This window comes from Wyeomyia smithii, chromosome 1, assembly GCF_029784165.1.
Source record: "Wyeomyia smithii strain HCP4-BCI-WySm-NY-G18 chromosome 1, ASM2978416v1, whole genome shotgun sequence".
Lineage (NCBI taxonomy): Eukaryota > Metazoa > Arthropoda > Insecta > Diptera > Culicidae > Wyeomyia > Wyeomyia smithii.
The window spans coordinates 191,205,865-191,230,515 of NC_073694.1; the positions used below are offsets into that span (position 1 = coordinate 191,205,865).

The 24,651-nt window shown below is 37.8% G+C and overlaps 2 protein-coding genes across 4 annotated transcripts in view; one reads left to right on the plus strand and one right to left on the minus strand.

The window, feature by feature from the left end:
• LOC129721151 (uncharacterized) overlaps nt 1–24,651 on the plus strand; it is a 307,031-nt gene that overhangs the window by 244,435 nt on the left and 37,945 nt on the right. For both annotated transcript variants that reach the window (XM_055673369.1, XM_055673378.1), the window contains one exon: nt 18,739–18,940. In XM_055673369.1, the coding sequence (XP_055529344.1) occupies nt 18,739–18,940 (202 nt within the window). The remainder of the gene's footprint in view (nt 1–18,738; nt 18,941–24,651) is intronic.
• The window catches only part of LOC129721158 (autophagy-related protein 16-1), a 260,160-nt gene that overhangs the window by 184,649 nt on the left and 50,860 nt on the right, over nt 1–24,651 (minus strand). The gene's annotated exons all lie outside the window — the stretch shown is intronic.

Consider the following 24,651-nt stretch of genomic DNA (forward strand, 5'->3'; position numbering starts at 1 on the left):
AACTGAGGGGGAATATAAAAAAAATACATTGCCTTATTATGGAAGGAGTGGTCAAAAATTCCTAGAAAAAAAAAACCATTGTGTAATGTGGGGATTACAGTAATCCCATTGAAAAATGACATACCAGCTCTTTGATTTTATGCACAGTAAAGTTCATTTTCACGCGGATTTCGGAATCTACGCAGAGATCGGAATTAATGTCTTCATCTCCCAGGTCATCTCGAGGTACAATGCTGGCCTAACAAGCCAGTCGTCGTAGGTTCGAGTCTCGGCTCGTGAGAGACTGTTAGTGTAAGTAGGATCGTAGCACTAGCCTCGCAATTGTCCTGTACACTCAACAGTTGGCTGTGAAGTCTGTGTATAATAAACAGAAGGTCGAGTTCCGAATCGGAATGTAGCACCAAGGCTTTGCTTTGCTTTGCAGTTTTTACGCAGATTTCGGAATTAACGCGCTCTTTTAAGCAAAATTCCGGAAAAGTCGTTTTCATTTGGCTTGTTTTTAAAGATTTTTCATTTCAAACCGTTTATTTGAAGCAAACTCAGTTGCTGAATTCAATCAGGCTGATACAAATTTGGAATTTTTTATGCCTAGGTTAATCAAATTTAGCCAGTTGGCTCCGAACTCCGTGTAATATAATTAAACAGATTCTAAAATTTTGCTACAGTATTTAAAAAAAGCAACTGAAGAGTTTGCCAAATGATATTCTGATTCAAACCTTCAGGTTTCTTTTGGCAAAATCTACACGCAGAAGGAAAACCTTGTTACTTTGAAAGTAATAACGAAAGATTCTCCCTTTTGTAACAAATTTGTTAATCCTAAAGTAATAATTTTCTTCTTCAGTCAAGAAACAACGCATACTATCGCACATTTTGCACATGTTACTGTTTTTTCCATCTTCAATTCTTTCGGTGTGCGTGTATCAACAACCATTTTGGTACAGATAAGAAACTTTTTTTTATTACTTTATTAAGGTGGCTTAGAAACTGTTTTTGTTCAAATTTCTGATTTTTATTCTCATTTTTCCTTGGTCGGATAATCAACAATATTTAGAAAAAAATATTGTGCAGTTTCTTTCTAAAAATAGATATTTCAAAAATGAGCTTTTTTAAATAATCTTTCTTTAGGTTTTTACCTCACATTTTAAAAAAAAATTGTTTTCGATGTTTTTTTTTTTTTTTTTGAAAGACAAAATTACTGTCTATAACTTTACTTTCAGATGGTCTCGAGGTAATATGCTGGCCTAACAAGCCAGTAGTTGTAGGTTCGAGTCTCGGCTCGGGAGAGACAGTTAGTGCCAGTAGGATCGTAGTGCTAGCCCCGCAATGGTCCTGTACACTTAACAGTTAGCTACGGAGTCTGTGAATAAATAAACAGAAGGTCAAGTTCCGAATCAGAGTGTAGCCACAGCGTGTGTGTGTGTGTAACTTTACCGACGATGTCATACCGATCGAACAAACCGTTTTGGCTCTAAAACTATTTGTAATCATTAATAGCTTTTTTACATGAGCCTTTCTCAAAAACGAGTCGTGATCCGAAAAAATGTTAAAGAAGCTATTCATGAGACACGACCGCAAGGTCAATGCAGAATTACGGTAGCCTTCCTTATGTCGATGTAATTTTGCAATAAGAGGATTTCGCGTCAACCCGAGCAGATGTGGCAGCACCATTTCAGATTTCAATGAAATATTGTGGTTATGTAGGCCCTGCTGAACTGAACAACTTTGCATATTTTTCTCGAAAATTTTTCTGTACTGACATTTGAAAACAGCTGAAGTTGTTTTTATAAATCAATACATCTGAAAAATGGCAAAAGATAAAGAAAAATTGTAGGGGGACAACTTCTAGTAAATTGTCTCAACTTTTATTTGAAAATATTGAGAAAATTAAATTTTAGTTCCTACACTAAAAAAAATATAGCTTAAAAACAAAGTTATTTTGAAAAAATCATTCATTTGAAATTTTCAAAATAAGTTTTTTAAACAAACAATTTAGTAGCCAATACTCTTCTTGACTTCTTGTACTCTTAGGAGAACAAATAAATTTTTATCAAAATTTTTTTATTCATCAAGAGTGCAATAATTTTAGGTAAAAACAAGTTTTAAAAAATATCTGAGATGACCGAGTTTTTAAAATCACTACTTGTTATTGAAATAAATTTTTTTCAGAGGGGAATCTAAAATTCAATTTTTTCAATATTTTGAATGAAAGCTCAGACAATTCCCTAGAAGTCATTCCCTGGAAGATTTTCTCTCTCTTTCTCTTTCTCTCTCTCTCTTTCTCTTTCTCTCTCTCTCTCTCTTTCTCTCTTATTATTATATATCGATATATCGGTTTATAAAAAAAACTTCAGCTCTTTTCAAATGTTAGTAAAGATAAATTTTCGAAAAAAATGCTATGTTACTTGGGGTAGTGAGGTCTACACATCCACGAAGTTGCATTAAGTTCTGAGAGCACCAGCCCCTCCGGGAGTCACAATTTCGCACTTCAAAATGGTGTACGGAGTTGATTTTCGGCCAGTATTTGGTGGTATTCAGCAATTTTAGGCCGTTCAACAGACACCAGAAGTGTCTTCAAAATGACATATGGAGTTGATTCTCAAACTTGGGGCATCTTTCTGATTAGACTACGGAAATGCCCAGACAGGGTAGTAGTTGGTTATTTTGTGCTGTTTCCAGGAATTAAGAGATGCTATCGTGGATTTTGAAATTGGGTCTAGGGTCCATTTCATGGTTCTGGCTATCATTCCGATTCCAGAAATATTCATATTAGATGGTATTTGGTTATTTGTGGATATTTTGCAGAAGCCAGAAGTCACCATGTTCAAATTAAAAATGGCGTCTGGAGTTTTCCTGCTCATCATTCAGTTCCGGAAATATCCATAAAGACACATATTAGGAAGTATTCTGCAATCTAAGGCCGTTTTCCAAAAACCGGAGGTCACCAACTTGATCTTCAGAATGACATATGAAGTTGATTTCCGGCCTCTGGATATCATCCCGGTTCCGAAAATGCAAAAAAAAACCATTCAAAACGAGCTTCTACAGTTTTAAGCATCATAAAATTATAATTACCGATTGAATTATGATTTACATGAGAACTTAATGCTACCCCTAGAGTGTATTCCGCGAGAGACAATTTCTCCTCGCGGAACCACTACTTATTTCTGTTATACTAAAGGACCTTCTCGGCCTTCTTCTGTTTTAGTACCTTACTTAACCTAACCTCTGAGAACGGCTTTTGGCGTTCCGTAAACAATTGCAAACAACCGGTAACTCACCCCCGCGCTGCGTGGTGACGAGTTACCGGCGCATCAAGTACGATGTTTATTCCAATTGCGCTTACGGGTGACATTCATAATTTTCGTCACCCAAACCAAGCGGAAGAGTAAGCAAATCTTGTCCTACTTTTATGAACAGCTGAAGGCTGTGTCAACATAGAAGAATCTGGTTGAGAACCGGCGTTTAAGTATGCCACCTAATGTGACGGAACCCTGGTAGGCATGCTATCAAGGACGCGGGGGCCGTTACATCCGCCCCGCCTCCGATGATAGAGCTCCCGTGAAGCGTCGAGCCCTACCAGTAAGTACCGCGGGTTAAATATACATATGGGATGAAAAGTATGAATCTTACATCTAATCTACCATCGCAGTGGTATATATTCGTATGAAACTATTCCGATTTTTCGCATGTTGGTGGGTTAGCTAGTTATCCAATCGATTGCTACAAGAATAAAAGCAATCCGATGAAAACTGACTGAGTAATTAACATTTGCTTTTGGACAATTTTCACCCTTAATCCAGAAAGTTGCCGTAATACGTAATTCTACGTCAAGAAAGCCAGTAGCCCATGAGAACATCTGTGCAATGTTTCAACCAAATAAAAAGGGCATTTGAAAAAAAAAATTGAAATTGGGACATTTTTTTTCAAATGGCTCTTAACGTGAAAATAGATACGATGAGGTCCGATGGAAGTATACTAATTAGATACCTAAGACATTCTATCCTATATTGCAAAAGGAAGAATTGATTGCTGCGCTGGCGGCTAATAACGCAACCGGGAACGGGCAGACACTTGCTCGACCACAAACTGGATGAAACCATCCCCCGGCTGGCATAAGCAGAACCAGGAACCACCATTATTGACAAGAGGAGAAAGAAAAAAAATCATCACCGCCGCAAGCCACAGGCTGGCGAGGTGTTCCGGTTTGCGTTTGCTGTTGTTCTAGACTATCGGGCGCTTGCGGTTGCCGAGTTCTGCCAGGCGTTGATTACCGAACGAAATAATTGAGATATTGCGAGAAACTCCCACACACTACACGAGCCGGCCAGGGTCGCGAACGTGACGCCCGGGGAAAGTTTTTCGCTACAATCGATAGTGAAAAACGGACGATTTCTATTATTGCCAGTTGATTTAGTACAGTGTGCTTTACCATGGCTCAACAAGAGGAGCGAGTGCGAGTCAACCGATAGCGAGAGAGAGGTCGTGATGGTGATTATTTGGGGCCCCGAAGGTGTCCATGACTGCATGGATCTATGTGGGTTTGGTTCGAAACGAAAACAACAAGACAAACCCCGTAGGTACAGAATGCAAATAAATTGATATTTCATGTTGCACTGTGTTGGCCACACAATTGTGTACGGTGGGGCTGTTCTCACCGAACAGGTAGATTGCGGAGAAAATGAACGAGGATCATAGTAATTCAGCCATAAATCAGTAGCTTCTCAACTTTCCATGCAGTCACTTCGGTCCGGACAAGATTGATGCGACCAGGATGGTACGGTGAACGGGGAGGAAATTGAAGAAGCCTCCAGCATCGGACGTCTGTGCGTCTCTATTAGAAATAACACACTTTGTAGGACTTCGCGCAAAACCGAGCCTCAGTATGGTGAAGCACGAAGATATGGCAGTGAATATAGATCACTACTAAATTAAAAATCTTCTCATCATTCATCTCCTGCCAAACGGCGGCCGAATCGAAATCCCGATGGGAGTTTGCTATATATGCACAATCACGAGCAGTTTCGCATTTCTAATGGCCGTGGCGACGTGGAGAAGCAGCCTAGGAAAGTCACTCCAATTTTTATTTATGTACATCTGGTGCGGTATCACGAATTACGGAACGGCCAACGATGCTAGCAGAATCTTCCTGGCTTCGCTTCCTGGAGATACATGACAATAAAATGGAAATAACATTTCAATTCGGTTCCCGGGCTTCAGTAGAAGTGTAGAGCAGCAGCAGCAGCAGAAAAGGATGTCGAGTTCTCAGCGGTTCAGAGATCTCGCGGGAGTTGCCACAGTTCGCGAAAAAAACAGGGGTAACGCGCGGACGGAGTGATCCAGTGAATAGCGTTGTCTGTTCTGTCTGTATCTCACGACGGGGTCCAGCTTGGGTCCTCAGTACAGTCCCTAAAAGCACAAGCCGAGAAAGAACGACGAACGAGAGAGAGAGAGAGACCAAGACGGACGACAACTTGTTGAAATCCCGGTGAGAGATAATGATAAAATCGTGTTTTCCCAAGATCCCCGCGCAAGCATGGCATCTGACCGCGGATGGTCGCTGATGTTAGTCCGATTGGCTGCGGTTGCGGCAGACGTTCGGAGCTATTGACAGTTTTCGAACGAAGCTTGAGTCAGGTCGGGTAGGAAGCAGCGAAGATAAAAAGGTGAAAAGTAATTTTAAGGAATTTTTTTTTTTTACTCCAAAACCCTACAAAACAATTCATCCCTGGTGAAATTGTTTACAGCTTTACAGTATGTTCACCAAGACTTTCTGCACAGGTCATAATATTAATTGGCTACTGTCCAAACCGCGTGGCAACCAACAGCTGATCGCATTACATCGGAAAACCACAAATCACATTCAGCAGCAAACCATAAATCAGCGGGTGGTGATATGATGGTATAAATCATTGCCTCCCAAACCATACGGACCGACCGGGCTTTCTGTGCAGTAGTAGTGACCTCTTGCGAGTATTTTTACACGAAACCGGAGCGGCGACGGTAGGAGAAAAAAAACTTTCAATCGTTATTTTCCACTGAGACTGCTCGGATCCAGGCTGGCAACTTGCGCGTAATAATTTATGACGCGTTTGAACTATGTGAGATAAACACGATTTCGAGGTTTGCTAGCATTTGTACGATGCTGTATGGGGTTGCAGCAACTGTGTACCGTTTCATTATGACTGTTTGTTAACAGCAAAATCGTACGTTGTTTGCGAACCTAGGAATATTTCGAGAGGTCAAAACACTGAAATTAATACGAGACCCGATGGCTGCATAACACATGTTTTGTGTGCAGATTCCAATCGCCGATCTCGTCAGTCTCACGATATAGCACCGGGATTATACGGAAAGGAAAAAAAATCAATTCGACGCCACTATCGCGGGGTGATCGTATTAAGCCACGAACGTCGGATAAATCCTCATACCCGAGCAGCTTCCAAGCGCTCCGGTAACCGGAAGAGCATCGCGAAGCATGAAGGTAAATTTATGAGCACATAATAGGAGGCCTGCAAATTCCAGTATGGTACTTTCCACGCGGTAGAAGAGAAAGGCTCGCGAAACGACTACTTTCAGCAGGTGTGTCGAATAATAAATAAAATGTATCAGGAACACTGTTCGATTAGGCAGCGACTACCAAAAGCCAGAACAGTATGCGAGGCCGCCTTGATTTACGGTCTTGCTGTAAGGAGATTTTGGTCCGTCTGCTAGGGGCTGCAAGCCGGTAAAGTGTGTCACGTCTGACCGAACGTCAAATCACGAACCCGAGCATTCCCCAAAGGTGTACCAACCGCTGGCGGCAGTAATGTTAGAGAAATAATGCGAAACCCAAATTCATCTTGAAGCAAATGGTTCATTTTTCAACACACACAAAACCCTATGACGTCATTATGTCATTAAGAACGTTGCGATGATGATCGTATGATGCGGGTAAAACACAAATTTGATTAAATCAACATTTACCATTTGTCAGTACTAGAAGATCCATGGGGTCCGGCGGACGATGCGGGAGGCTTCCCGCTAAAGGGAGGTCGAAGTTTACTTTTGTGAGTATTCAGAGTAACATTCAAATCAACGAAGAGGTTTGGACGTAGAAGATGATAAAAAATTGGTGTACAAAACAGACCTACTTTGAAACTAAAAAATATGTAACGAAAACAAAAATTTGATTTTTTTAGATCATTTTTGGCATAATTTTCAAAGTTTACAATTTACTCTATCATCTCTCTATCTCTCTCTTATCGAATTTTTTTTCCATGCCACATAAGCGACATGTATCATCTTGAAGTTTTTTCATAACCTTCAAGTGATAATGGCTCGGAAGCCTGGTTGGTGGTTATAGGTTCAAATCGTAGTAGAATCAAGCCATTCGTATTCAAAGGACTTAAGCATGGGCTTATTCTGAGGCTCCTCCACAAGACTTCTCCTCAGACTTTGACCAGAGCATATTATACACGTAACTTGCGAGATGGTACAAGATCTAGCTATATTGAAACCGTACTAACAAAGAGCTCAAAATTTTGTTCTAATGTGTCGTAAGACTACGTCTTCCTTTACTATATCTGTGGAATATATTCTGCGGGGAAGAAAGATTTCAAATGTTAAAAGCTTTTATACAACTGTACACAATTGAAAATTCAACACGATTTTTAAAATTTAAGTTTTTAGAATTAAAATTTGATGATCGAAAATCCCCTTACATTAGGGTGCCAATGAAAATCAAATTTTCGAATTTCGTTTTGCGATAGGGCTCAAAATTTTCATCTCAATCGAACTTGGGTGCCTCAGAATTTTTTTATGCTAAATGTCTTAGAAATGCATAAGCGTCGAGATCTGGTGTTATATCAAAAACAAAAAAAAAAAAAAAAACAAACGAAAAATAAAAAAAAAAAAACAATTCTCGTGGACTAAGAAACTTTGAGCATGGAAACTCCCAGTCCCAGGAAGTAATTTTTTTTAGATAACACCAGATATCGACATTGTATGTGCATTTCTAAGATACAGTCATACCTCGATATAAGGCAACCTCGATATAACGTAACTCGATATAACGTAACTTTTACCTCGATATAACGTAACTTTTTTCAATTTTCCAAAATTAAAGTGCAACAATTATTTTTGGGGTGTATAATGTTCCGAATAAATGTTTTAAGTTAGTTTTGAAACTGAAAAGTACCGTTAAATGGGGTAAAATTGACATTTATTTTATCAATGTTTTGTGACGTGTTATGTTTGTCTACGAAAATTGTCTTAAAGGGACATAAGACAGGTTTATATATAATTTTAGGTGAAGGAAAATAAGTTTTTGTGCACTTTTGAGTAACCAAAAAAAAATTTTCCATCAATAAAAAAATATAAAGTAACGAAACTAAAAATAAAGCTGCCTTATATCGAGGTATGACTGTATTTGGCATAAAAACAATCGATATCGACAATTTCATGACCTACTGCCTGTGCTTTTCTTCGTCAATCGAAAAAGTAAAATTTGGATCGTGCTTCAACCACTTCCGATTGAGCTGAAATTTTATTTGAGAACATTTTTTCAAACATTTGAACCCTACCGCTGAACGAAATTTAAAGAACGATGTCCTTTCATAAGTTGCATTGCCTTCAGCTCAAAAAATTTGCAGAATATCGATTTAAAAAAAAATTATTTATGACAGATCTCGACGTTTCATGCATTTCTAAGAACTTTGGTATAAAAATCGAAAAAAAAATTATTGGTCAAAAAGTTGAAACTATGGCCGCTTTGAGGCACGTGTTTCCGATGTCCAATTGGTCTGACATTTTACATGGGGACTTTCTTGTAGAAGACGCTACCTTCGTACCCTACCACCAAACGATATTCGAAGGTCAATTCATTTCCATACATCTCATTGGCGTTCTACCTAACATGTTCCATACGATTAGTATTCTTCTAACACAGACATCAAAATGGTCCCTTCCAAATAATCATTGCTAACAACGCCACACTTGAGCGAAACTTTCGGCGAAAAATAGCAGCTGTGTGGCACAAAAAACATACCTTTTACAATGTTTGTATAAACAAAAGCATCATCGAATTCAAACAAACGATTATGTACATTTTGTTTATTGGCCCAAAAACATGACCTGCACGAAATTCCGGCTCAATCGAATATAATTCAGAGGTGCCTCAAACCGCTCAAAGTTGTGATTTTTCGACCCTCGAAAATCTACCAAGAAGGTAGAACATGCAGCTGAAAAAATCGATTCTTTTTTCGAATGCAAATAACCTAAAAATGCATAAAACGTCATGCATAAACGTCGAGATTTGGTGTTAACTCAAAAAAAAAAAAAGTTGGTGGAAAATCAGCCTTCTGGGACTTAGCCATCATTTTAGAAACCAATTCTAAAATATTCCATATTAAGCCCTCGGTTGCAACCGAGTTCACTCCAAACCGCATGTAAATTATGTTAATGTTTATTAGGCAACTTAAACTTGTTTTTTTTTTCACTAGGGTGGTTCCAAAAACAATCAAAATTAAATGAATAGTTCTGATTTTTATTCCTTTTTTTGACATCAATGATGGACCAATTACTTTTCGTTGAAGTGGTCCCGGTCGATTTTCAGGCATTTTTTTTGTCCAGATAACACCGATTCTCAACGATTTATGTAGTTTTCAGTGGCATAGAGAAAAAAATTAAGATTTTTCCTATTTCATGTACTTTCATGGAGGAGGGGGGGATAGATTTTCGAGAGGAAAAAAATCAGAACTATAAACCATATCCGATTGAGCTAAAATTTTGCATAGGTGATTTTTTGAGCCAATAAACAAAATGTTCTTGGTCGATTTTTGATGTGTGACATGACCCTTCCCGCTGTCACCCTACTAGATAGCATCTCCTTGATAGTTTTCTTACTCTTGAAGTTCTAGTTGATATTTATTTTACTGTTTTTTCTTGATTGCACACAAAAATGAATCGCTCATTGCTCGATGATATACCAGCGACGCTCCGCTCCACCTGTACTGTATCTCTACCAGTATATTTTCTTTCAAGACATCAGTTTTTATTAGCTTTCAACAGAAGACTAAAAAACTGTTTAAGAAAGAGGGCTGTTTCATACTTTTCGAAAACCCTCTACCATCGAGACATCAAATTAGTCCAAGTTCATGGAAAGTTGATCTGTTGGGACGAGGATACCCAGTCATTTTTTGAACTGGTATAGAGAATGTCACAGTAATTTGTTAATGTCTATTGATGTCGTCTGTGCTAGGCATGGTGGCATGTGATTGGTTCATTATACGCGTAGATTTGTCCTTCAAACTTTCTATCATTTCTTTTGCGCCGAGCAATGAAATAATAATGATAACTAGCAACTGTCCAATATTTCATCCATTCAACAAAATATTTGTGTTTGTCATCCATTATCCATACGATATTAGCGTTTGAAATCTGACGAAACATTTGCCAATTTCAGTTCCCATTTTAGACAATGTACCCCAGTACAAAAAACAAGACGCAGTCCTACGTCAAAACATCATTAATAAAAACTGCAGTTGCAAATTTAGAAAACTGCCGAAAATTTGTTGAATCCAGTTAAATAGTAGGAGGGTACAAAACTTCTGTAACAAAATTTCGAGGCACCGAAAGGTACCAGTTGCCGATTATTCTCGTTTACTGGTAGTCCGTCCAGAATTCCAGCCATTTTAGTATTTTGCAGTAGCTATTTATTACTAACAGCCACCAGCATAACAGGTGAAACCGGCACGAGATGACCGGTACTATTTTGTTTTTCCTCCTTTTAGCTGCTAACACCGAGCGTCCGTATGTATCCGGTACGGTTTAATAATGAAACTGATGGGGTGAAATGTTGGAACGATACGTTTTATACCAAGGCTTCGTCAGATAATTAGAAAGAAGGAGGGGCTACATAGATGATGGAATGGTAGAGACAAATGTTTCTTGAAAGCTGCGCCGGCCGCTGTCGTAATATTAACACCAACACAAACATGCATTTTTGCAAGGTTTTTTCCGCTAGCAGCAGCATTTGGTAAAACAAAAAATTCAATTAGCCGCTTCTGTACCAACATTTCGAGGTACCAAAAGGTGCCAGTTGCCGATTATAGTTTCCTGGTTAGTCCGTCCAGGATTCCAGCTATTTAAGTGTTTTGCAGTAGCCATTTACTACTAAAGCCACCAGCATTACGGGTAAAACCGGCACGACACGAGCGGTACTCTTTTGTATTTCCTCCTTTCAGCTGCTATCACCTAGCGTCCGCATGTAACTGGTGCGGTTTTGGAATCAGAATGATGGGGCGCCGGCCGCTGTCGTAAAATTAACACCAACAAAAAGATGCATATTTGCAAGGTTTTTTCCGCTAGCAGCAGCATAAACATCGGAAACAGAAAGTGACAACAACAATAACAACAAAGTCAGATCGATTGTATCCGTTAGTGTCGACTGTGCTTGGGAAGAGAGGTAGTGATTGGCTGCGCGGTATGATTTAGACAATCGATATTGATTACCAATTTTTCAACAGGGTATCTCAAAAAATAGTTTGTTTTTGTTACATAAATTTAACCGTAAAAGAATTTCTGATCGATTGATGCCAAAACCTCGAAAACCTGATTATAGATGACTGCAAAATAAGCGCTCAAAACCTGACCACTTTTCTCTGGTTTTCCCTGGTTAAATTACTAGATTTTCAAATTCAGGGGCCTAACTTCGATATAGACGTTAGTCAACATCAAAAAAAAGATAAAAGAAATCCTCGAAAGTTAACTACAGTCATACCTCGATATAAGGCAACTTTATTTTTATTTTCGTTACGTTATATCGAAGCAAAACTTTTTTTTTCAATTTATGCAAAAATGTTATTGGTTACTCAAAGATGCGCGAAAACCTACTTTCCATAACCTAGTATTTTTAAACCTTTCTTATGCCCATTTAGAAATATTTTCAGGAGCAAAAAAAAATTTTTTTTTCAATTGTTACAAGAGGTTACACAAAGATGCGTGAAAACCTATTTCCCATCACCTATCAATATTTTCAAACCATTCTCATGGCCATTTAGGACAATTTTCAACAAGCAATTTTTTTTTAATTGATGCAAGACTGCTGATGGTTACTCAAAGATGCACGAAAATCCATTTCCCATCACCTATCAGTATTTTTGAACCTTTTACATGCCTATTTAGAGAAAATTTCAACAAGCAAAATAAATATTTTTTTTTTCCAATTGATGCAAGACTGTGAATTGTTACTCAAGGATGCGTGAAAACCTATTTCCCATCACCTATTTGTATTTTTAAAACTTCCTTATGCCCATTTTGGACAATTTTCGCATTGGTTTCATAGGTTTCAAAACTTAGTACAAATATTTTTTGAAGCAATTTATACCCCAAAAACAATTGCTGTATCATTTATTTTCAATTTCAAGACATCTTGGAAAGCTACGTTATATCAGGGTGAAAGTTACGTTATATCAAGTTACGTTATATCGAGGTATGACTGTAAATGCTAACGAGTCGGTTGATAGATGCCAAAAATTATTGAAAGGATGATAAAAAGACCTCTCGAAGAACATAAAAATACCCGAAAATAGTCGTAAAATTCAAAAAAAAATTGTCGAAGTGTGGTGAAAATTTTCCAAAAATTCGTCAAAATCCACCAAACTAAGTTAGTTGTCTAAAATTACCATAAACCAGACGTGAAAATCATCACAACGATTCCGAAGTTGTTAAAACTCTGCCAACACTAGTGAAAAAAACGCAATGTCTAAAAGTTTTTAATAAATAACAGAAACGATGTCCAAAATTCAAGGTTATCATAATCGCCAGAAATTTATTAAATTAAAATTGTCACAAATCGCACAAAGCTCTTCAAAATCTTATCAACAAGTTACTAGAAAAGTTGAAAAATCGTAAAGCGGAACATTTTTTGGGAAATCATTCAAAAAGTTATAAATAATCGTGTGAAATCGTCTCGAAGATATTGCAAACACATTGACAAAAATCGTTGAAACTCGCGTAAAGAAACTTGTAGATTAAGTAATCTCATCGCAGACTCTAAAAAAATTATTTGAAAATTAAAAACATTAAAAATATGCCTCGTAGAAACCGACTATATGTCGGATTCCTAAATCCACTAAAAACCGGCGTTAATTATGGATTTCACGTGTAAATAAACTACCAAAAATCGTAAAAAAATGTAAGCCACATGTTATAAAATACTAAAAAAAAACGTCACAGAATTATCAGATACATTCTTCAAAAAATCCTATTTAAATAAACAGAAACACATGAAAACTTATTGAATCTCTGTTATTCAATTTATTGAGAAGTCCTTCATTGATCTTGTGATGAAAACAACATAAAGTTGACAATAATCATTGCAAATGCATCGAAATAAGCTCAGAATAATTTTAGAAAATAATTTCAATAAGGCTCACATTTTCAAAGAAAACTTTTTCAAAGCCAGACCTACAATGAAAACATGTTTCCAACCCCAAAAAAAAATGATTTTAGAAACACCGAAAAGACTATTCAACTGTCAGTAGAGGCCATTAATTACAGTAAAAATTATTTATGCTCAGAATCAACGAAAACGCTTTCGAAGGCCAAGAAGATGGAGATTTTTATAACAATACCCTCAAACTGAGTTAAGAATCGCTTAAAAATGCTTTTAAGAGCCAGAAAAAGGTTTCGTGAGCCAAAAAATGCTTTTAAGCCAAGAGACAACAAAAAATTATCAAATTTTGAAAATATTGTTCGAGTGTATCAATAGAATGATATCAGATATCGAAAAAATGAAAAGTTCTCGTTAAATTCTGCTATCAAGTTCAAAAGTAGGTGTTGAATTATTTCGTCCGTGGACAAAGGTATTAAAAAGTCAGAAGTCATCAAGACGTTTTACCCCAAATTTTTGGTAGTTAACGTCTGGCTGCTGACACGTACGGTTGTGTACGGCCTTAGTAGCAATTATATTTACTTTACTCTGTACTGAGTTTCACAGAATGTAAGAAAGATTTGAAATTTTAATTCTTTTTAATTCCATTAAGCACAGACTCTTTCCCTTTCCTTCATCATTTTTTTTAAATATCTAAGTCACCGATTATATTCAAAAGTTCACATCAATGGACAACGTAATTCTAATTCCCTAACAAAAAAAAAGTCACCGATTATCCTGGATAAACCAATCAGAATTTTCACGATTTTCTCTAACATAACCTACTGCAAACAACATAACTCGTAACCCTTGCAGCATCCAATGAATGTTGAATCAACAGTGTTGATACAGGGTGGCGAAAAAGTTTTCAAAATCAAATTCCCTCAAATATAACATTATTTTTTCTGATATTATTCAGCATTCTACACAAAAAAGTGGAACGTAGAAGAACGCAACTCTGTAATCCCAGTGAAAAAAGTATCCGCTCAGTCTTTGTTTTACGCTAAAAAATCAGTTTAAAAGAAATCGCGTATCGATTGAAAAAAAAATTCTTGATTATTTTTCGGTTGTCCCTGATATTCCCAGATTTTCCTGAACGAAAAATTCTCTGACACTCTCTGATTTTCCAGGTTTCCGCAACCCTGTGATATGCAGATTAGATGTGTAATTTTTGCAACATTCGGGAAAAATATGATTTGAAGTGAAGGATCACGGTACAAAAAAATTGAAACTCTCTAGCAAGAAAAAATAACACCGAGTTGAGTGAAAACTTTCATTTTTTTCTTTACCTATTTCGCACATTTACATCCCTTCAAAAGTAATGGTAATGTATCATGATCGGAACAATTTGAACTATTTTCATAATGCATAGATTTTTATGCCACATTTTTCATCTATTTTTTTATATAGACAGTTTAATTGCTTGAAACTATTATTAACATTCAAAATAGGCTCAAAGAAAAAAAAGTTCTAGCAAAAATCTTTTTATGAATTGTACCTACGTGAAATCTATCATCACAGGTAAAGTGAAGCGGTGAAGTCTCAGAAGTAAGCTGTTCCGATCATGATAGGAAATAGGCCTTCGTACTTCACCATGAACTCCTTAAAATGAAATATATTGCACCAGAAGTGTTTTTACATGAAACTTAGATATTATAGAAACATTTCACTGAAAAATACACTCTATTTTTGGAATATTTGATTTCATTATCACTGCTAGAAAACTAAGCATGATAGCAACCGTAACGCGACTTGTGTTCGAAAATGGATCATTTTTTAATTTTTTCTACAGATAATTATTAATATCTTTTTACTTATTATTACTTTAAAATAGTCCCAATGAAACTTTCTGAACATCATCAGCAGAAGTTGTTCGATGATACCGGTGAATATTTGTAATAACTTTTCGTTAAATAGTGGAGAAATCTCGCATATGAAAAATTGTTCTGATTCTGGTACATTTTTGGACTGTTCCGATTATGATACAGCACTCTGCGGTTTTCAGGGCGGACTTTTGCGCTGTTTGACAACCTATACCATGAAACACCATACACATTTTTACTATCGAATACAGCTCTACTTGAAGAAGGTCACCAAAAACGGTCGAAACGTCGGGCAACATATATAGATTGTTGTAGAATATCTTTAAAAAAAAGATAAAGCCAAATAAAATTCATCCGCAATACCATAAATACCACAGCTACTTAAATATTCTTGCTTTTGCTACCGAAGAAAATCTGCGCTAAACACATCTTTGATGCTTGCGATTTTCAATTATAATTTTTTCTAAAATTTCCCACAATAGATAACCTTCGAACAACTTCTACATCAGATATGGAAGCACTGTTAGTGCTAAAATGTTTCTTTCCCTTTCATGGCAAATCAGTTGCGACAACTTGTATGTCACAGTAAGTCACAGTAAGATAGGGCGCGCAGCTTACACTTCCACAGAAATTACATCATTAAGGGCGCATATACCTTTATGCTCGAAAAAAGTCGAGAAAGTTTGGGTTTATTAAAAGTGTAAAGAAATTTTCATTAGATTAAAGTTAATTGTCAATAGCGTGGCAATGCTCTGCAGAAACGACCCAAGTCTTCGAGAACAGGGAAGGTTTCACCGAAGATAACGCCTTATTGACCACATAACTTTACGTTGGAAACAGAATTGTGATACATTAACAAGCTTGAAATAATGCTAAGTTATAAAAACGATAGCTTTTCAATCAGGCTGATATATCTTCGCGAAAATATCTTTATAGCAATAGTTGAAAATCATTTGACCATTTTATCTCACGCAAGCTTATCCACAGTCTTGCCTCTTTCGACTGCATTATAGAAAAAGACGCTCCGGCGGATCCCTAGATTGGCATACACAACAGGGTCTGGCATGATCACAATCATAAAACTCTCACTCTGCTCCTCCGGTGCCATCACCCTCACCCGTCGAATTCACTTTTTATCCATCCTGCCCCTAGTCGGTGAACTGCGAAAGCGAAAATCGTTGCTCCCATTACCGTTCGATAGCATGCACTCAACACAACAGCAGCAGCAGCAACGTAAATTGCCCCATCCGATGCGCTGCGGTTTTGCGAGAGGTTAGGTTTAATCGAATCTGGCACCACACACCGATTCGCTAGACTAGGAAAGCATTTCCCATGACCGAACAGTGCTGCAGCTACTGCTTCGAACGGCCAGCCAAACTCTGTTGTCTTTTCCACCAGAGGGGTTCGTCGCTTTAGTGCGGCCTAGTGATTTGCGCATTCCTCACGCGTAAACCAAAGACGCTATCGTCCTCCTCTCGAACGCAGTGGCTAGACATTGTATGCATAAATCATGCCAATTTGTCTAGTTATAGCACCAACAGAAAGCCCCAGTGATTGATACCAACCGATGGCATTCGTGGTATGTCTCACGTCACGAATTCCTCCCAGAGGTCGTTTCCTTCGTGACAGCAGTAGCATCGCTTCACCCTATCATCAAGGGAAAATGTTTGTTTTCTGTGTTTTTTTTTATAACGGTGCACCGTAAACTCATCTGCTCATCGATCGTACCTAATAACGGGTAGCTCAAAATTGGAAACACTCGAAACGTACTTTCGGTTTCTCAGCATGAGCGAAAGAAAAGTGAATTTCCCCCCCCCCCCCCCCCCCTGAACGTGCCCTGATTACGGTGCGGCCTTGCTGCTTTCACCCGGCGGGGATTCACGCCGAGAATCGCTCAAATCCTAGCCAATTACTTTGTAGCTGATACGGAATTCTAGTTAAATTAGCGACGCATTTCAGCAGGGGACTGCAGCAAACAAAAGCAGGGTTGCTTGACTGTTAGATATCGGCCCGGGTAGACGTAACGGCAATTATTGATCGATGATCCATTTGGTCGGTGCTACAATGCTGCTTGCACCGTCTTCGAGACCTGTAACAGATTGCGATACAGATTGGTAATTGAAAGCAATTATTGATTCTTGATGCCGCTGTTGGTGCAGCAACGATTACCAACGCCTATCCATCTCGTTCCTTTCTCGGCTAGGTAGGTCGTAGTAGATGCAACAAGAATAACCACGCTTGTAGGATGTAAATTGCCACACCTGCGGCAGCCTTTAATCAGTCATTTCATTATGTTTGATTTTGCATTTTTATAAACAACACCAATGGCAATAAAGAGAGAGAGAGCGAGTGAACGTTCCCCACAAGGCTGCGGAGATGTATTAGCGTGATGAAGATTACCGACCCGTATACAGGTGGTAATCCCTCTTCATAGCTCTGGGGAGTAATAGCGATCCAACCATCAAGTGATTCGAATCTCGAATCGTCTCATGGAAATGACGAAAGGGATATCAGATCAGTAAAATATGCCTTCATTAGTACGCGGGACCTGGGGTAAACTGAAGCAACAGCACACTGTCATTTATTTGATAGCTTACTTTCTTTTCTTGAAAAATAACATCCTTGTGAAGTACAACGTCAACAGGGGGTCGGTCGTGAAACGCTAGATTCTCGCTTGTTTTCCCATAATCACGGTAGAATAGCAGAAAGTAGTGTTCAACGGTGAATGCAACAATGTTTTCACTCGTGTTATGGTATGTGTTGCTTACAATTTGTTATTCATGTGATTTTTTATATAAAAATGCTCTACTAAGAATGATCTAGCCACCCGTAACATGTTACAAGTTTTTCGTTGAGGATTCCTTAGGCGCTGATAAACAGGGAAATTAACCCTTTAAAATTCGAATAAAACTCGTTGAACAAAGTAATTTAGTATAAGCTGAAGTTTACTGACCGGTAAACGCCCTTTGGATGAGTTGTTTGACTCACGAGGCTTTAATTTTTAACCGATACACAACCCTAGCTTTTACAAAATGGCATCAAAATAAGCGGCTCTCAAAATAATTACGGGTCTTTTGGAAAACCACTGGAAATATTTTGAGCGCTTTTAGTTTAGTTTGGCTTCCGCTATCATTGGACTTTTTCATGAGCCATAACTCAAATAACATGCATCTTTTGCTGATAATGCAATTTCAACTGAGACTCAGAGCGAAAAAAAGTGCAGAGTCGTTTGAAATAAACACTGCTTTACACGTATACCCAATAGAAAAAACCTTCGATTCCCTACTTTACCACTACACCGACACTGTAGAAATAAAAAATTTAATGTGAATTTCAACATCGTGATAATTTCTGATGAGTATTACAAGCATGACTTTGAATGTTTACAGCAACTGCTTTGTTTAGAGGGATGACTGAATTTTAATTCACTGCTAAGAATATTGTATCAGTATTTTTAAGCTTCATGTGCACACCCATAACCGAGAATTTATCCTCTAATTACAGGTGCCCTCACCAAATCCCAGTTCCCAGTGTTCACGATCTACGCCCAGAAGTCCTGCCTGAAGCTGCGCCCGTGTGAGCGCGCCTGGTGCATCGACAGAGTGCAAGGCTACAAATTGAACGGCCACGTCAAGCGTACCGCCCAGGTTCTCAACCGCCGTGACTGTCTGGAGATGTGTTTGGGCGAAAACGAATTCACATGCCGGTAAGTGCCCACAGCAAATAATCAATATCTGCGCTATTATTGTCGTCGTTGTCGTTGTCGCCACCACACGAAAAAAAAACCCGTCACCCCGCCCAAGCCAATTATGCAATCGTACTCTGCGGTTGGAATTGTGTTCGTAATCATCGCCAGTGGCGGACAGATTAAATGTAATGACAGTGCGAAGAACCGCAGCAATCGATATAATGCTTCCCAAGCTCCCATTGTTCCATTGCAACTCTGTATTGAGGCTAGACTAATTACGCCTCCTTGAACAGATTTTCGCCCACTAGACAGCGGCAGCGGGATGACCGTGCACAAATTCTCAGAACCCCGAAAATTCCGCTCTTCTAGCGCGTGCCCAAGGCCGATTCGCGATTTCGACGAGAAAGAGGTCAACATTCCCTAAGCGGTCTAGAACCGTTCTCCGTCCGGGACAAAGGAAATGGGGCGCGTTCGCGTCTGGACATCAAATGTGGCGGCAGGCGATTCGAAACGTGTGATTAGGCTATTTGATCCTGCCACGCGGCGGCGGCGGCGGCGGCATGCGTATCGCGCGATTTGCGCAGAAGATTGCCGACCGCAAATAGATTGGATGACTGGCACAAAAGATGTTTCACTTTAGAATATGAAGCTGGCCGCTTCACCAAAGGGCGTTTAATGTCTTTAATTGGGTTCTAATCGAAGGTTTTGGCACGACGGATGCTCTTAGAGGATGAACTGTAATTTTGGTATGTTCTGAAATTTGATCTAACCGTGGGGCGTCGTATTCAAGTATAAGTATCGGTGACTAGTTGCGAATTAACGGGCTGGCATTGCAAAGGGCATGAGGGTCCGAACTTGATGGAACAACACTTTTTCTCACAAAAAGGCGGCAATTTTTTCTTGATCATATAATTTACCCGAGTAGACTCCAATAACATTTGCCGTTTGAGTATTATTCACACACAAAAGAATTTTACCACGCGCAACCCAAAAAACTGATGCTATTTATTTCACTATTAGTGCGTTACTAAACCGTTATAGCGATGATTCAAAAACTGAAACTCAGATGATTTTCTAACGTTCTGCTTGGTGTTAAATAATCCTTAATTATCATCATTCACTACCTGTCAAACTGCACCCCCTTCTTTCACTTTTCGTGTACATGACTGATGCTGAACACTTCTTTTTTTGTTTTGAAAATTTTTATCAATTGTTTTTGTAATTTATATACTTTCACCGCTACACGCGTTTTAAGTTTCAATCAATTTCGATGGTTTCTTCAGTCATGTTAACATTGTTCAATATTTAGTTTCATTAAACCGTGAAAACGTTTTCGCAGAGAACTAGGAATAGATGCAGAAAAAATATTAGCATCAAGATGAGTAAGTTTACCTAACACTCTCTTGTTTGCTGTTTGAACTTTTTTTTTCGACGTAGAATTATCTTTTCGTCTTACGGCAACACATTGGGGAACAAATTGAGCAACCGAAAATTTTGATTTTATGATGCTAACAATTGTATTATTGAAATTATGACCAATCAGGGCTGAAAACAAAACCGTACAGTCAAACCTTTTTTTGTGCGAGGAATAGGGACCGTACAAAAAAAATCGCAAAAAAAATCATTTGAAACTTCACGTGCAGCTACAAAACAATATTTCCACAGCATTGTTGAAAAAAACACTTTTTTTATGCGGTGGATAGGGACCGCATAAAAAAAATCTTCAGTTAAAAATAACTCGAAAGTTGTTGATTCTGATTTAGAATACCTATGAGAACAATTTTAGAACATCGGATTGATAAACGAAACTTTTTTAAACATGCTAATCCTTTCAACCGCTTTCCTTCGTAGGCAAGCAATTCATGACTTTTCCTACGTAAAACTGGCTCAAATAGTAATTTTTTGACGCAACACTTATGTAGTGCGTTAGAATTCATTCCATGAATCGGACAAACTAAATGGCTGAAAATGTTGTCGGAAGTGGTCCTTTTTCATATGCCGCACGAAAAAAAATCGCACAAGAACAGTCGCACAAAGAAAATAATCGCAAAAAAAAACTGCACGAAATAAATTTCGCACAAAAAACAGTCGCACAAAAACAGGTTTGACTGTATAACTATCAAGCAAAACTCTCGGTAGAGGCGGAGCTTCGCAGACGATATTATGAGAAAACAAAACGAAACATTTTTTTTGCCATTTCGTATTCACAACGTTTCGATGAGTGGTAGAAAAATAATAGGTACTTCAAATAAATCATTACGGGGCGCTAAAAAGCGCCATTGCACAGTGGTCCAATAAGGTAAAAAGTGGAACTTAATTCCATAGCGCCTTTCACCTTCATCCTAGCTTAATAAAGTATTCGGAACAACTGTTTGTATGAATGACCCACATAATCGCAAATTGTCAAAAAGTATGAAAATTTCACTATACTAAAAATAAAAAAAATAACTTATTGTTTTAAGAGATAGAAGAATAGTTTATTCAGCAAAGTTGTAGAAGATTCAAAAACATGAAACTTTGTCGAACAAATGAAAATTCTATCTTCTTTCGATACAAAGTTATAAAGTATATTACATAGAACTTCATTAAAAGTTAGTTTTTTGTACTTAACTTTTGTTAGTTGAATTTTACACGAAAGTATTGTTCGGAGGAATTGTTAGAGCACACAAAACACACATTTTTGCCAAAGGTCATGTATCTCCAGGACTTTTCCTTACAAAGTTATATCATATTTTAGCTTATTTTTTCGATAACTTCAAGAACGTATAGGTCAAAAAGGGGCAAGTGGAATCATGATGTCAATACTTTTCATTGAAGTTAAGCTGAAGTACAATAAACTGCTTTAGGTTCCATTCGTCCCAATCCACCCATATTAGAGCACGGCGAGCATAAGTTACAGTAGGTTTTCATAAGTCAAAAATACAAACATTTTGTGTTAAGAGATAGGAATGGTTTATTCGACAAAGTTTTAGAACGTGCAAAAATTTGAAACTTTGCTGAACAAATAAAATTTCTATCTTCTTTGGGTACAGAGTTACAGAGTATTTTTTGTGAAAGTTACTTAAAAGTTAATTTTTTGCACTTAACTTTTGTTAGTTACAATTTAGAAGAAAACATTGTTCTAAAGAAGCATTTGAACGTACAAAACACACATTTTTGTTGAAGACCACACATCTCCAGGACTTTTCATCACAAAGTTCTAGCACATTTTAGAATATTTTTTCGAAAACATAAGCTGAAACATGCTATAACTTTGTAAGGAAAAGTCCTGGAGATGTGTGGTCTTCAACAAAAACGTGTGCTTTGTATGTCCAAATGCTTTTTTAGAACAACGTTTTTTTATAAAATGTAGCTAACAAAAGTTGAGTGCAAAAAATTAACTTTTAAGTAATTTTTACAGAAAATACTCTGTTACTCTGTACCCAATGAAGATAGGAATTTTGTTTGTTCAGCAAAGTTTCATATTTTTGCACTTTCTAAAACTTTGCCGAGTTAATCATTTCTCTATCTCTTTACACAAAAAAGTTAGTATTTTGGATATATGAAAACCTTCTATAATATATGCTCGCCTAAAGAACATGGGTGGATTGGGGCAAATGAAACCTTAAGGAGTTTATAGTAATTCAGCTTAACTTCAAGAAAAAGTACTAACATCTTGATTCCACTTGCCCCTTTTCAACCTATACGTTTTTGAAATTATCGAAAAAATAAGCTAAAATAAGATATAACTTTAGAGCGGGGGCCTAGTGTGGTTGGTAACGTCTCCGCTAACCACGCTCGACGGTTCGAATCCCACCGCCGACATAGGTGTCGATGGTTGTGAGGTGGCGTGATCCACTCACAACCAACCCAACTGGTCTAGATTCAATCCTAGCCGACACCGGGAGATTTTCTGAGGCGAAAAATCTCTAGGATCACGCCTTCCACCGCATGAGGAAGTAAAGCCGTTGGCGCCGGTCCGTTAATAAACGGGTCGTGAGTTAGGGTCCTGGGTGTGGAGTCGCCTCCCTGGGCGGCGGTGATTGGCCACAACAGTGGCGGGAATAGAAATAATAGAAAATAAGCGAGAATAAAAAAAAAATGGAGATATATGACCTTTGGCAAAAATGTGTTTTGTGTGCCCTAACAATTTCTTTGAACAATACTTTTGTGTAAAATGCAACTAACAAAAGTTAAGTACAAAAAACTAACTTTTAAGTAAGTTCCATGTTATATACTTTATAACTTTGTACCAAAAAAAGATAGGGTTTTCATTTGTTCAACAAAGTTTCATAATTTTGAATCTTCTACAACTTTGCTGAATAAACTATTCTTCAATCTCTCAACGCAAAAAAGTTAGTATAGTAAACTTTCCGTATTTTCTGACAACACTAACAGTCTCTCACGAACCGTGACTCGAACCTGCGACGACTGGCTTGTTAGAACAGCATCGTACCTCGAGACCAGCTAGAAGGTTCTACGCAGTAGAATAATTTGCTCAAAAGCGCTCATTTTTGGATAGTCTCTCCTGAGATTTTTTTGTGAACCGCAGATATCAACCCCCCCCCCTCCCCTATGTAACAAATTGTAGCGCTCAAGGATACCCCCTCCCCCCCTTCGAGCGTTACGTAATTCATGAATGCCACCTTACACGAATCAACCCAATATTAATAATATTAATGTATTCCCAAACTTATTGCAAGACGTTGACATAAGACAGGATGTCGTAATTCTACGATAAACTTGCGGTCGTGTCTCATACACAACCTCTTCCATTTTTTTTATTTCTTCTAGAAGATATTCAATGAAAATAAAATTGTCCACGCGCAACCCAGAAAACCGATGCCATGATTTCACCATGATATTTTCTTTTCTTTAAACGCGATTGTTACGTTTAGTTTATTATTTTAGATGTTCCTTTTTCTTGGGTGTGAAAGTGTGAACTCAACTTTCTCTTGATCACGTACCGGTTCACAGAGATATTTTTGGCAAAATTTTGACCTACAATTAATAAAGACCCTATACTGATCAAACAAACCGTTTGACTGTCGCTTCACTCTTCTATTGGATATTACAAACATTTTTACCGCCATAACGATTTGTTTGACTGGCATAGTGTTTTTGGCAAAGTGGTTGATAATAATTTTTGACGTTGGACTAACGTTTAGATCGAAGTTAGGCGCCTAGTTTGAAAATCTAGTAATTCAACCAGGGAGAAGTGGTCAGGGATTTCTTTTACGGTTAAATTTATGCAACAAAAAAGAAACCTATTATTTGAGATATACTATTGAAAAATTGGTAAATAACATTGATTGTCTAAATCATACCGAGCAACCAATCACTACCTCTCTTTCGATACTAACGAAAAAAAATCAATCTGACTTTGTAAACGATTTGTTGTTGTTGTTATTGTTGTTTTACTCGAGTTTCCGATGCATTTTTACTTTCCTTACCATTCCTCATTCTTCTAAACTCCTCCCTCTTTCCAAATAACTGACGAAACCTTGATATATAAGGTACCATTAGAACATTTCACCTCATCATTTACATTCCATAACTTTACCGGTGTCATACGCATGCCATCGAATTGAATTTCTCATTTGTATATTGACCGGCAAAGCGATGACACTGTTTCCAAAGCTGCTAAAACGTGATCGAAATTATTTTGACACAAAAAACTTGATTTTAGAGTCATAGTGCCTTCAGGAAAGTTAATCCATTAACTATTTTCCATTTTACAGAAGTTGCAA